The sequence below is a fragment of the Aythya marila genome, assembly GCF_965140915.1.
Source record: "Aythya marila genome assembly, chromosome: 4".
Lineage (NCBI taxonomy): Eukaryota > Metazoa > Chordata > Aves > Anseriformes > Anatidae > Aythya > Aythya marila.
This window is the reverse complement of record NC_139045.1, coordinates 71,164,595-71,179,350: the sequence shown is the minus strand read 5'-3', so window position 1 is coordinate 71,179,350 and position 14,756 is coordinate 71,164,595. Positions and strand designations below refer to the sequence as shown.

The 14,756-nt window shown below is 48.9% G+C and overlaps 1 protein-coding gene across 1 annotated transcript; it reads right to left on the bottom strand.

Moving 5' to 3' along the window:
- Positions 1-1,296: 1,296 nt before the first annotated feature.
- On the bottom strand, positions 1,297-9,362 carry LOC309878062 (T-cell surface glycoprotein CD8 alpha chain-like). The gene is made up of 6 exons (XM_082760196.1): positions 8,684-9,362; positions 7,713-8,078; positions 6,938-7,033; positions 6,219-6,335; positions 4,585-4,623; positions 1,297-2,164 (listed from the first exon to the last, which is right to left on the bottom strand). Exons 1-5 carry the CDS (start codon positions 8,853-8,855, stop codon positions 4,610-4,612), a joined length of 765 nt encoding a protein of 254 aa, XP_082616322.1. The 5' UTR covers positions 8,856-9,362; the 3' UTR covers positions 1,297-2,164; positions 4,585-4,609.
- Positions 9,363-14,756: the final 5,394 nt, after the last annotated feature.

The window sequence follows — 14,756 nt, the reverse complement described above, 5'->3', positions numbered from 1 at the left end:
CTCTTTCCCTTCTTTGGGTTGCCCTCTCGGTTTGTCCTGAGCACATTTTGTACCGTGTAACCCTTGGATCTCTTGGTTCCTAGAGCAGCCAGATGTGGCACTGACATCTTTAAGCCCCAATTCCTGTCCCTGGTTAATTAACTGCAGTTGTTGCGTTGCTTTCCTGATCCGTTCTCCTGCAGCCCCAGTGAGCTCTCTGCCTTCAAACAGGGATCTCCAGCAGCCTCCCACCCCCGTGCCAACTTTGTCTCAGCTCCAGCAGTGCTCAAACCCTCGGATCTCAATCCCTGTGGGACTGCAACTGTGCCAAGGAGGCTCCGTGGGAGAGGCTTTAGGTTTTGGGGGTAGCCCCAGACAGGCGGAGCACTGCCTGACAGCCCGGGCTACAGGATTGTGGCAGCACGGGACACATCTCGTTGGCCAAAGCTGTGCAGTGCGCTTGTGTGCGAGGATAAAATGTCAGAGCAGTGAGGACACAGTGAGGGATGCTCCTGGGGAGGCAGCAGTTTTGTGGGTTTTGTAAAACAGCTTTGCAGGAACGGAGTTGAGGCTCTATAGAGCAAACATTCATCTCAAATTCAGGCAGCAACTCCAAGCTGATAATGCAAGGGGTGCTTGCAGGGGAGACGAGAGGCCTGAGCCTTTCATCTGCGTGGTTAGAGCTGACCGTAGGGTGAGCTCAGACTGCTTTGGCTAAGCACAGCCTGGTGAAGTGGGGGTAAAGGCTGGACCCGATGTGCCTGGAAGCAGCAGCTCACCTTGAGACTCCTTTTTTTTTCTTTACAGTGTGTGTTCCTGTAGTTCTGTCACTCAGTATTTCTCTACTGTTGCTTAAATACACTTAGTCTCTCTTTTTTTCCCCTGTTCATTATTTCAAGGAACTGAGAGCAGTTTTTCTCTCAATTCTCTCGTTCCCAGCTTGTTTGCAGCTTAGCAAAGAGTTTTTCATTCTCCATTTTATTTTATTTTTTTCTCTCCAGGCTTTTATCAGTCCCCTGGCAAGGATACCAGAGCACCTTCAGAGCCTTTATCTCATCCAGCTTCCTCGCATGGGGGAGTGTTACTGGGCCCATCCTGCGAGTCCCAGGGAAAATGATTTGAGAGAGCTTGTTTCAAGGTTGTGGCAAACTGCAAGCTAAAGTCTGGCATCCTAAAGCCCAGGCTGGTGTGTAAGTCACTGCCTTTTACCTTACCCTCTCATTTATATTTGCACATCGATTTTTAGCAATTCTGAAGCTAGGAAGTGAAGAAAGAAAGAAGCACTAATAAGTCCGACTAGAAATATTGTTTTATTTTTTTACCCCAGTTGTTGATTTGCCAGTGTCATAAGGAAATATTTACACCAAGTGTACAGCTAGAAAAACCCAGAACTCTCATTTAGATCGGTCGATATGTCCCAGGTTGTTATGCTAAAAACCCTGCTTAACCAAATCAAGTAGCAAAGACTTTTACTTTTTAACTACTGAACCATTTATTCCAGAAAGAAAGAAAAGCTCCCATTCCGTGCTCAGGCAAAACTGCTGAAATCCGTGGAAGTGGGGCTAGCAGCAGCAGAACAAGGATAGCAAGAGGGAAACAGTAAGCTTTAGCTTACGGGACTGTAAAACCCTGAAGAGCAAGGCCCTTTAATTCGTATTTACTTTCTCAGTGTGACCTTGTGTTGTATTAGATGGAGACTGGAGATGCACAGCACCCCATAAAGAGGGAATAGGAAGTGAGATTGCTCCAGAGTGATTTCCAAATAAAACAAATTCAAATTTTGCTGCGTTTTGGCTGTTGTTGGCATCAGGACTGCCAACAATCCTGTATGTTGGCATCAGGACTGACCTGTTTCTTCTGCCTGAACCCGAGCTCTGTCACTGGGATTAAAGGCGACGTTTGGCCTTGGGAATCACTTTGCGAACCTCAGGGTGTGGAAGGAGCTGTGCTTTGGCACGCAGTTTGCAGAGGAAGTGCCTGCTTGCCTTCCACGTGTCCCTGCTCCATCTGGACGCTTGTCTCTTCAAATTTCTCAGGATAGAGTGCATGAGGAGTAGTAGCCATACGGATCGTGTAGGTGATGGGCATTTGCTCCCAGAAGGGGATCCAGAAGCCAAGAGGTGCAGGTGCTCATATCTGTTGGCTTGGCACCTTGGGCTTCATTTTGGGATTCCCGTTTGCAGGTCTAGAGAGAGAAAAGTTTGTGATTTATTTGACATGAAGCAAATAAGAAGGGAATTGCTGTAACGCTGCTCATCAGCTCCCTTGGCCTTGGTCTGCAGCTGGGAACCTCAAAGAGCAGGCTAGGAAGCGTTCCAGCAGCCCCTTCAGTAGCAGGGCTTGAGATAAACTGCTGAGCAATTGTTTTTAATTATTGTTTTTTAAACAAACTGTTTTGGGTTGTTTTAAAATTTACCTTTAACCTTTGCACATTTCCATGCTCTCACCAAGCCTTTGCACAGTCAGAAAGGCGAGGAGCCTCGTCCCCCTCCCTCTGCTAACACAACGCTGCCCTGAAAGCAAGGCTGAGGGCTTTGGGGAGGCAGGGGAGCTGTTGCCAGTTCATGAGGACTGCTCTGGTTGCTTGTTAGGAGGCTTTACAGGCTCCACGCGTGCTCCCAACGTGACAGATGTTACTGGTCCCCAGCAACTGATGGTTTTGTGATTTAATGAGTTGAAGATTTGGCATCTGTTTTCACTGAAGACTGATTTGTGGTGGAAAACAAACGCTTCAGGTGCCAGAAGGAATCCCAGGCCAGATCCTGAGGTGCTCTTTAATTGAATGAATTGCGCTGTGACCTTCCAGGGAGCTTCATTTCAATAAGTGGCAACTGCTAACAGCAGCAGGGATTTCCTCTCTAAATAAAAGCTGGAATACGCTGCAGTTGCTTAAAACATAACCCTGTCATGTTAGCAGTGCCAAAGGAAAGCTGTCCTCGGTGAGGTGATTTCCTGAGGCACTTGGAACCCAAGCACTCCATCAGTGGGAACATGAAGAGCTCTACAGTCGTGCAGAATGATTTTCCCGAGGGAGAAAACATCTCTGCACAGGGCTGGCAGCAGGAATAGAGAGAAGCGAGGAATGCAGGCACTGTCCTAAACGTTAGGAGAAGAGTCTTCGTTACGATTTAGCCCTTGGAAAGCCAGGCAAAGATGAGAACTGTGCCGGGCTGGGTGTGGAAAATAGGCTTTGTAAAAGCCAGGGGCCCTTCCCTTGGTGTTTCAGCCTGGCCAGAGAGAAAGCAGCTCTGGAGGTGTGATGTCCTGTGTGGTCACCGGGTACACGCAGAAAACTGCACCCAGAGATCAGGAGGCACTGCCACTCCGTGCCAGCTCCATAACATGTTGTTGTGATGTTATTGGTATAACATGTTCTTGTTATTCAGGCACTGATTTCTGATGCTTTCTCTGAGGTTCATGCATTTAAAAATTAAATAAAACTGAAGGATTCCATTTTCTGTAAATGCAAGGGGATTGAGTTTTTTTTCCCCTCTTAATAGTAGCTTTTTGAGTGATTGTATTAATTTATTTGTATAAGTAAAATGTAGTTCTTCTCCTATTGTGAAACCTACGGCTGTGTAATAAGGAACCTGCATTTACCTTGGTTGCAAGATGCTTGATTTGCAAAGAACGAGGCTGTGGTAGTGTGAAATTACTGCCCCAGCCTTTCTTGCAACCCAGTTTTTTCTACCGCTAGCCCGGTGCTGGCGTGGCTGGGGCAGCAGCAGGGATCCCGTGCTCGAGCTCTGCTCTTTGTGCGAGCCCTAGGGCGCACCCTCAGCACGGGGCTTGCAGAAGCACACGGGTGGTTTTCTGCAGCGTGGGCTGGGTGAAGAAACCAGCTGCAGGGAGGGCAGTTTGCAGAAGCAAACCGTGCGGTGCGTGCGGGCAGGAGGATTTCTTGCTTCTAACTGGGAAATTGCTCAGTGCAGTGTTAGTACAGTCTGGTCCTGGGGGCTCAGGGCGATGAGTGGAACGGGTAGAGGTAGGAGAAGGCAGAGAAAAGGATTCCTGTCCGCCTTAGAATACAACTTAAGTCTCAATCTACACACATCTAAGTTGCTGTTTCTTAGGAAAATCATCTCAGGCTGCGTGAGCCTTTTCCTTGCTGTTACGTGGTGCCTGTTGGGGACATAGAAGCGTACGGCTGTGGTGCTGCTGCTCCAAAACGGTGCAGAGGGCGTTCTGCTAGCACCACAGCTGTAAGACCCAGTGAGGAATTCAACCTCACTGTTTGGGGATGGGAAGGAATGAAATAGTCACCCCTGGGCTCAGGTTGCAGCAGTGCCTTAGAAATACACAAAGGTAGTGCTAATTTCTGGGAGATGTGCAAAGGATTTAGACTGCTGCAAATGCCTCCTGTCTCTCTGTTTAATATCTACTGCAGCATCAGCTCTCAGGGGTTTGAATCACTTAAAAAGCAAGCAGCAGAAGGGAATCTTCTCTCTTTTTACCTCCACCCTTCCCCCCCAGTTACACAGCCCCCTCCCAACCACCCTGCCCTGAATGAAGGCTTTTTAGGTGCTTTTTGACACCTGCTTGCTGTGTCACTTCAGGCTGAGGTGCCAACAAGTTGCAAAGTGGCACCAGCTGTCAGGTACTAACCTCTTACACCTTCACCTTTGTCTCTTCATTGCCTGGTTTCTAAAATGAAAAAAAAAAAAAAAAAAAAAAAAAGTGAAATGTTTTAGTTCAGAGACAGCAAGGCACAGCTTTGTGAAGAAATGCAGCAGTGGCACCGAGCTGGCGTTCCCTAGCACCCTGCCACCCTTCTGCTTCCTTGAAGGCTGTCAGCAGATAAAGCTTGTTTGGGGGGAAAGCCACACAAGTGAGCAGTGCTGCACGTCCCCCCGGCTCTCAGCTCCAGGATCATCCCAAACGAAAGGGTGTTTTCCTGGGAGCAGCAGCAGCAGGGTCATCCTGCTAACACTGCCAGGGAATTAGTTTTTGCTCTCTGCAGTGACTTTTTGGCACGCTGCTGAAACTCCATTGGCAGCAGTTATTTCTACAGCAGGCGAGTGGCACAGATCCCAAGTTTCTCTCCAGGTGGCTGCGATCTGCCTGCACACACCACGAGGGTTTCTCTGGGCTTGCTTTCACCCTCTGGGCTTCTTCACTGCTGTTACAAATGTGCAGAGGGATGCAGAGAGACACGGGGCTCTGCCTTTAGCCAGCGTTTGTTAAATACACTGCTGCTTTGTGGCTCTAACCTGACTTAGATCAGCTCAGGATCCATCCTCCTGAACGATGCTCTTCCCCGTGTTAGCATCTATGTCATTATTTCAGGAAAATACAATGGTAAACCATTCATTTTAGCACAAAAGGGAGATGTCTGGATGTAAAAATCCTCCTTGAGGGGTTTGTGCTGCCTGCTGCAGAAATTAATGCAGCTAATTGGCTGGGGTTTATCAGTGTTTCTTTGTGTATTCCTTCCTATTGCTGTGGGTAGTGGAGATTAGTGTTTTTATTAGTGTTTTTCGGGGTTAACAGGTGCTGAAAAATTGTACCTGTTAAACTGGTAAATGAATCTCACATCAGCTCTGGGCTGTAGGGTCAGTGAGGATGTGGTGAGGTTAATTCAGCAGCAGGGCATGGCAGTGACCCACGCTAACGAGCTGAGCCATGTAATGAAAGGGGTGCAGGTGCTGGGGGTGTCTGGGCCCTTCCCCACAGGAAAGCTAAATTGATTTCAGCTGGCATTAAACTGATTTCAATCCATTTGCTCCCATTGCTTGCTGAGGGTAAGTTAAAGACATTTCAGACATGAAATCCAGCTACAGGACTTCTGCCTTCCCAGAGACCTTGCGTTACTGCCTGACCTGCACCAGCCTCTGGAGCTGGGCATGCAGTAGCTCAGCTGGCTGTAGCTCCAGCTGCCGATCAGAGTCATTTGGATTTGCAAGGCTCATGCTGAAGCACCTTTATCCTGTTTTGTCAAAGTGTTCTGGAACTTTTGCCCCTCATACACTGATTTAAGGGTGGTAGGACCAACACAGTTTGGTAGGGTAAGTTTCCTCTTTGTATTCTGTCATCTTCTAGTGTAGGATTTGATGGGTATTTCTCAAGCTAAACCTAAGGATGAGGAAAATGCGGAAATGACTTTTAAGAGTGGCCCTTTTGCACTCACTGTGTCCTGGTTACTCGATAGCTACGTGAGGGGAAGAGCCAGAAAGCCCATTCTGCTGGAGGACCGGGCTCTGCTCTTTGAAACATCTGCAGGGGCTCAGGGTGCGACTTACTTTGGCACAGCACGATGGTGATGACCAGGGCAATGAGGAGCAGCAAGCAGCCGGCAGCCAAAGGAACCCAGATGAAAATCTCACAGAAGAAATTCAGCTCTTTCTCCTTGCTTGTCTCTGCAGGAATAAAAGAGAGACAAGAGAGAGGAAAGGTCCTGCAGGCACTCACAGCTGGGGTTACTGCCGGCCCTGGTGGAGCCACCTGGGGGCCCAGCAAGCAAAGGGACCCATCTGGCTCTGAGCGAGGCTGACAGGAGCTGTAGGTGAAGAGAGGGAGCTGAGGGAGCCAGAAGTCTTCTCGTGCCTCCTGCTGAGGCTAAAACCAGTGCTAGCCCATAGGACTTGCCCTCTGTTTGGAGTGCCCAGCCATCAGGCAGGCTCATGCTTTGTAAGTCATCCCAGGTGGGGTGAAATCAGTGCTTGGAGTCCCTGAACCATGCAGTCCTCTAGGTTGGAAAAGACCCTCAGGATCACCAAGTCCAACCATCAGCCTGACACACCAAGTCCCAGCACCAAACCACGTCCCTTGGTGCCACATCCACAAATCTCTTTCACCCCCCCCCCCCAGGGATGCAGCTCCCCAATTCTGACAGAGCTCAAAGGATCCCCGCCCATCCCAAAATGCCTGCAGTCACTACAGATATCCAGCCGAGCTCTTCGGACCCACAGCAACCCCTGTGGCAGAGCCCCCCTCCTTCCCTCTGCCTCCCCTGGGTTACCTGCCTCGTGGCTCTGCAGGCAGACGTCCCTCTTGGTGACCTGGCTGCCCTGGGTGGTGGGGGACACGGTTGTGACGGGCGCCGCTGTCGTCGTGACTGTAAGTGACAGGGGATGAATGGAGCACACAGCGAGACAGAACGAAATAGCTCACCCCCAGCCCTGCTGGGGAACGGCTGCTCCTGTTGCAAGCTTGGGAGGTCTTTGTAGGGCCCGTTTTGGGACTGTGCTGCCCTGACGCATTGCCCTGGGGTGAGCTTGTGTTGCTGAGCTGCAGGCTGATAGCTGTGGGCTCCTCATTTCTTGCTTTCTGCCACCACTTCTCAATTTCTGAGCTCTTATCTTACCTCATCTGTAGCTCTTAGGACACATGTCCTGACTGACCTGTTGTTTTTTTTTTTTTTCTTTCCTCAGTCCAACCTCCAGCCTCGCCCATGAGTTTCCATTTGAGGTGCTGTAAGTGCTCAGAGGTTGGAAGGACTTTTAGGGCTGAGGCGAACTGAGGAAGGAGGGGGTGGTTGTGGACTATTTTTACTCTCATCCCCTCAGTCACCAGTGGGATGGTGCAGTTGGGTCTGCTCGAGCACCTTCATCTTTGGGCAGGGACGAGCAAGCAGAGACGGTGAGCCGGGAGCCTCCAGCGGGAGGACCAGGGCTTTGGGCACAAGATGCCTTGGGCAAACCAGGAGGGAGATGGGGACTGAGGGCAATACAGCAAGAAAAGAGGCATGGGCAGGGGTGCTGGGTGTAAGTGAGGCAGGTGAGGATGTTGCTGACCTGGGAAGAAGGCGTGTAGGCCAGAGCTGAAGTACAGCGCTTGGTTGTAGTTGACGGTGCAGAAATAGGTCCCCTCATCCTGAGCCTCGAAGGACATCACCTTCAGCCGATAGGATTTGCCAATCTTTGACGCCTCAAAACGTGAAGATGTCATCTGGTTCCCCTTAAAGATTGTCTTGGGCAAGGCTGAAATATAGACGATGAAGTGAAGGGTCCCAGCTTTGTCCTGGCGGATCCAGGAGACGCCGCTGTCTTGGGAATTTGTGCACTCCAGTTCCAGGGACTTTCCGCTCTGGGGGTGCGTGGTCTTGCTGTTGTAGAACTTGGCCGTCACCGTGATCCTCTGGCCCTGGGCTCCAGGGCAGCCTGCGGGGGGACAAGTCCACCATTGCCCTTCACAGCCTGCTCGGGAAGAGCGGCTTCACTCCGGGCAAGCTCAGGGGCTGCTCCTGGGGGTTTTGGGCAGCCCCAGGGCTGGCACCCGGGTCCTGAAGGAGGACACAAAGGGAGGAGCACACCATCGGGCACGCTTGGGTGGCTTGGTTGAGTCCCTGGGGGACTCAGCATTCAGCCACCTGGGCTTTAAGACAGATGCTGCCCTTCAGAATAGCTTTCAGCTGCATTCTCAGGGGTGGTAACATTTCCCTGTTATTCTGAAGAGATTCCCTAATAACAACTGCTATTTATTTTTCCCCTTCCCCCTTTTATTTTTGCCATTCCCTGTCCCCTCCAGCAATGCCTGTCTGAGCGGGCTGTGTTCCCACTGCGTCACGCTGTAGTCACGCCGCTCCTGCTTTCCTTCCCTCCTCATTCACTGAGTAGCCCTGATCGTTTGTCTTTTGGGCTTGCTCTTCATTTTCCCCATTGATCATTTTCCCCAATTCCTTGGATTCGGTGAAAGGGGAACGCCTTAACCCCTTTTACTCGCTCCCCATGGAAAAGGTCGCCAAGAATCCCAGTCCCATACTCACAGAGCCCCAGGCTGAGCAGGAGGAGCAGCGCAGGAGATGCGTCCGTCATCCTCGGGGACGAGGCAGCGGAGCACAGATGATCTTTCTCGCTTGCCTTCGGAGGCTGTGCAGCTTTTTGGAGAGGATGTGATGTCACCAGGACCCTCTTAAGCGAAGAGCCGGTGTTCAGCATCTGAGGTGAAATGAAACAAGCAATGATTTCTGAAGAAATTCATTTCTGTTCCAGAAGTTGGGCTCATTTGTCTTTATGGCATTTATTTCAATGGTGCCTTGAGGAGTTTGCTGTGGCAACTTCACTAGAGATTCAGACTCACAACTTGTGGGCTTGAAATAGGATCAGCCACCGCAGACTGCTGTCTCCCAGCCGTTTGGGGCACTCACATCAGGTCCAGCTCTGCAGAAAACGTGGGTGAGTGCCATGCCATGGACACAGGCCCCTCACTGCATTTCTTGGCAGACGTTCTGCTGCGTTCACCTGTGTGTGCTCAAGCAGCCTGGTGTAGGTGGAAGAGCTTTTTTATTACAGATCGAACAAGACGCGGGATTGTTTTACAGCATATACCCATCTATCTATCATTATATAGATATACATACGTCGAAACCCATGCAGTGCTGACGTGTAGCTGAGTCCTTCAGCCCAATTATTCTCTGTAATTGTTCTTTGAAAAAGCTGCTTTGTGCAAGACAGGTGGTCGCTGATGTGAAACCCATCAAGAAAGCCCCGTGCCCAGTGGCATGCATTTTTTTTTTTTTTTTTGAGCATTTTGTGGTTTTCAACTCCAACCGCAGGGACTTCCGTACTACCAAAAAAAAATTTACACATTTCAGCATTCAGGGCCCTTGGTTTTGCCTCCAGGTGACCACTTGGGCTTCCTGGTATTTGCACATAGACTAGCAACGGTTTCACCAGGCTGGTGGTGTTATTTGCTGTTATTTCCTGGACTTTGTACTTGTTTTATTTTTAATTATTATATCTCACAGGTAACCAGTGATAGGACTGGAGGGAATGGCCTGAAGTTGTGCCAGGGGAGGTTCAGGTTGAAAATGAGGAGACGCTTCTGTCAGAAACAGCAGTCAGGCGTTGGGACAGGTTGCCCAGGGAGGTGGTGGCGTCACCATCCCTGGGGGTGTTCAAGGAAAGGTTGGGCCTGGTGCTTGGGGACATCGTTTGGTGGTGACATTGGTGGTCGGGGGGTGGTTGGACCAGATATCTTGAAGGTCTTTTCCAACCTTAATGATTCTATGATGATGGTGATGATTTTCCTTTATGTGGGAGGTGTATTTCTACTACTCCTTTGCAAAGAAAGCCCCCTGTTCCTGGGCTTGCCAGGAATCAGGTGCTGTTGACTGATAAAATTGTTGTTCTGGCTGCTACTTAGACGTGATGGTTATGAGAAAGTGAGCTAAATGGGCTAGGAACTGGGCTCATTTCACCAGGCCTCAAAGCTTTTTGATGAGTGAGGACAGCATGTATTAGGCCCACTAAGATCCATGAAATGTGCTTTGATGAGCTTTGTATACATGTATATGAGCTTTGTATGTAAAATGTGCTTTGTATGACTTGTGATGTCAACATGAGATAGATTCTTTTTTCAAAAGAACAAAGGTTTTGTCAATTAAATAACATTACAAGGGTCTGAATTTTGAAATCCCATCAAGCAAACGTGAACATCAGGCCTGAGGTAAAGAAATCTCTTAGGACTCTGGCCATCTCTGGATGTGACTTCCAAGTTATGCTGTTAGTGTAGGCCCTTCTGTTTTGGGGGGCAGTTTTCTCCTTAACCTCATTAAGTTATTCTCCTTTCTCCTTAAAGTTATTCTCCTTAACCTAAGGGGAATCCGTGCTGCCTTTATAATGGGATAAGATGCATTTGGGAGGTGCCTGCCTTCACCGCCTAATGGAGGAACCTAGGCCAGGAACTCCACTTCTCCACTTCAGGGGCCAGGAACTCCACTTCTCCACTTAAAAGTGTTATTTTATTACGAGTCAGTCCCAGATACCAAACAGGAGCCTGGTTTCCTCTCATAAAGACAGCTTAGGACCTTCAGCTTGGTCCTCGTGGCTGACGGACTGAGGTGGTTTCCGCATGAGGCCACCTCTTCCTGCGTCGTGTTCAGGCCCTGGGCCCTGCGTCACCACCCAGAGGACTCCTTTTCCTCCTCGTATTTTTATTTGCTGAGGCTCTTTGTGACTCACCCCTACACAAAAGGTACCACCAGCCCTGCCTCTTCTGATGTTGCCCATTGTGCAGCACGGGATGAAGGCCGCAGTGCTGAGTAACAGGAAATCAGAGAATCACAGAACCATCTAGGTTGGAAGAGACCTCCAAGATCACCTAGTCCACTCTCTGACCTAACACTAACAGTCCTCCACTAAACCATATCCCTAAGCTCTACATCTAAATGTCTTTTGAAGACCTCCAGGGATGGTGACTCCACCACTTCCCTGGGCAGCCCCTTCCAATGCCTAACAACCCTTTCGGTAAAGAAGTTTTCCTAACATCCAACCTAAACCTCCCCTGGTGCAACTTAAGCCCATTCCCCCTCGTCCTGTCACCAGGCACGTGGGAGAACAGACCAACCCCCACCTCGCTACAGCCTCCTTTAAGGTATCTGTAAGGAGCAATAAGGTCGCCCCTGAGCCTCCTTTTCTCCAGGCTGAACAAGCCCAGCTCCCTCAGCCGCTCCTCCTAGGACTTGTTCTCCAGGCCCCTCACCAGCTTCGTCGCCCTTCTCTGGACACACTCAAGTGCCTCCATGTCCTTCTTGTAGTGAGGGGCCCAAAACTGAACACAGTACTCAAGGTGCGGCCTCACCAGAGCTGAGAACAGGGGGACGATCACTTCCCGAGTCAGAGGCAGCCTGGAGTAAGGCAGAGGACACAGGCCAGCAGCTATGGATGGACACCCTAGAAACGAGGAGCGCTTCCCCAGCAGACATCCACGAGAAGCTGGGTGAGTTTCCATCACCGAAGAGCCCTCCAGCAGATAACAAGCTCTCCGAGGCACGGCTGAGCCCCCTGAACCAGCCCCTCCTGTGCAGTCCCATGACCAGGTCACTTTGCAGTTCAGGTCTCCGATCAAATCTATTTGGAAGGCAAAAAAAAATCAAACCACAGTTTTTGCACTAAAGCCATAATAACCAGACACAAAACACCACTGCAGGGGTGAGAGACGAAAGAGCCAAGAGCCAGCCCAGCCCCAGTGCAGCATCACGTTGTGAGGCACGTAGGTGCCTCCAGCAAAGCTGGTTAGGAGCAACCTGGCTGGATTTGGGGCTGAGAGCAGTACCTTTTTAAAGACAAGTAGAAGCAGTAAATTTGTTCAGCTCTTAAGCGTTACCTGGCAGGGAGTAGCTCAAAGCTTCATCAGAAGCCGATGGGCTAAAGGCAAACAACACGGGTTAGCAGTCAAAAGACTAAGAGGTGATTTATGATTTAAACAGAACCTCAACTAACGAAGGAAAAAAGATACAAGGTGGTCACTGCAAACCCTAAGAAGCTGAGGGATGCATCAGATGCCCCCACAACACAAAGCCTCCTGAATTTGTTGCTGTTGTTAGACACCTGCTGCTTCCTCAGCCAGCGCTTCATTTACTCCAAAATATTTTCTGAGTGATTTTTCTGAGCCAGTTCCAGGCCCTTCACCCATCCAAGCCTTATTCACTGCTACAGCAAAGGCAGCTCAGCCCAGCCCAGCCTCCCTGCACTAAAACTGTGGTGTGCAAGTGCCTGGCAGCTGCCCCGTGGGAACCAAACACCTTCAGCATTCAGAACAGAAAAGCACGATAAGGTAAAAGAAACAGTGACCGATAGCTCCAGGGAGAACTGTAAAGAGACAGTGAAATACGAGCCTCCTGTAACCGGGTATCTTCCTTCTAATTAATTTGAAATAAAACCCATTTGATGTGCAGGGTCAGCACGACCTATGCACCACTGGATGGACATCCTGGACTCTGTTAAATAAATGCAATGTTATTTTTGTTCTAGGAAAGCATTTACATTTTTGCTTGTGCTCCACGTTCTTGGAAACCTCTTTAAATAATTCAGAAACCCTGGAAAACACTGGAATTTAGGAAAAAAAATGAATAACTGTCTGTGTTTAGTTTTTCCCCCCTCTGCAGCAAACATCTCGTGGATGATGCTGAAGAAAATCTGAGGAGCTATTTGCAGCTTCCCCCACCTCCTCGATATTTTGATCAAAGAAAACCTGCTCACTTGACCCTATAAAGAAGAAACCAACAGCAGCAGCACCAAGTGTGAAAATAAATATGAGGGAGAGAAAAGGGAGGAGAAGAGTGGCTGTTTCCAAGCCTGAGTTCACCTAAGCTGTGCTCACACCAGTCCAGGTCACAGCACCCTGCAGCTTCAGGGCTGGGTCTTCGTTCCAGTTTTCCATGAAACTCTGCTGTTCAGCTACATTCAGAATAACCCCCAAATTGTAAAAAAATCCTATTTGTAAAGTAGAATATGCACTGGGCCAGCCTAGCAGGGCTTCTGTATTTGGAGGATACAGATAGAGCTGTCCTTCCCCACAGCCTGCGTTGATATTCTGCTATCCCAATGTGGTGGGATGCAATGAAGGAAGAAAACATCCAGAAGTATGGACGAAGCAGGGTGTTACCCCATAACTTCACCTACAAGCTGAAAATTGTGGAGAGAGCAAAAGTTTAGCTTTGAAAGGCTGCTGACAAGGAATGACAGGCTGCGATAGGTTAAGAAAGGGATATGAATTCCTCCTTTCCCTACCCCGTTACTTTTACCACAGGTATTTTAGCCTTCATGAGTTCCCCTCTTCCTTCACTGATTGTGCACCTGTCCTTGAAGGTGCACCCACCACACAGATTTCAGGCTCCGAGTTGATTTTAGTTCCCTGCCATTTCCCTGCTTCTGAGGATTTCCCTGCTTAATGAGGATTCTGCTAGTTCTTGTGTTAAAAACCGCTGCAATTAATTTTGACACGTAAACATCAGTTCCTGCATAGGAGCCCAGCAAGATTTGTTAGTTTACAGCAGGCTAAGAGTCCAGTTTCCATATTTCTCTATAGGACTGCTAATTTAATGCAAACATGAAGTCATACCGAGTGTCACCTCACACATATTTTTTAGCTTTTCTCTTGCACATATATATTAAGGCTTGAATTAAATTTAGAGTAGTAATCCAACACTATGGTACAGTTCTCCTTATTATAGATCATCTCTACCGCTCTCTCCTCTTTTCTTCTATCCTCAAAGCATTTTTCCCTACACTGCATTCTGCTGTTACAAAAGGAAGATCACAAGAGTGGCGATGGGTTATAGGACATAACATTTTCAGAGAGACAAATCAACCTCTGCGGTGGCAAGCGCAGAAAAGCAAACAGTATTTTTGCAGCAGGCAAACAAACCTTGCAAGCAAAATCTAACCCAAACGTACTCTGTTAAATCTGGTGCGTTGGCTCCGAGTAGTCATAACTAACTTCAACCTTAAACGTTAGCAGCACCCTGTGAAATGCTAGAAGGAAAGGATGAAAGCTCCAGGAAGGAGACAGATCTAAGCAAACAGGGATCAGAAGCTCTCAATCATTAGTTTTAACACACGGCTTTTGCTGCAGCTTCTAGACCGGTTAATCAATCTGACTTACAGACAGAAGGCTGAGATCGATGCAGTATTGCAGAAGCAAAACACGCTGATTCTTGGCAGGCATGGCCGGTTGTTCAGCCATGTCCACTTGCAATTTATAGTGCCAAAGTCCCCGCAGGAAAAGACTTTCCTAATTGAAAAATACTTCACAGAGCAGATCATCGACAGCGCTGAACGGGAGGTAAAGACACGAGCTTTGTCACAGCGACACGGTCACGTTACCCTGAAAGTGTTCAATAGGTTTTAAGAACCATTTAAGGTCAAACAGTCCCTACTACTTTCACTCCCCAGTATCTGTTTTTAAGGTTTGATCGTGTGTGCTGACACAAATCAGACTTCAAACCCGCCAAGAAATGGGAAATCTGCAGTGATACATCAAGACAGGTACCGAAGTTGGAAGAGTCTATTAAAAGACATAAAACTAACACTACGACCAACCCACCACTATGGAAG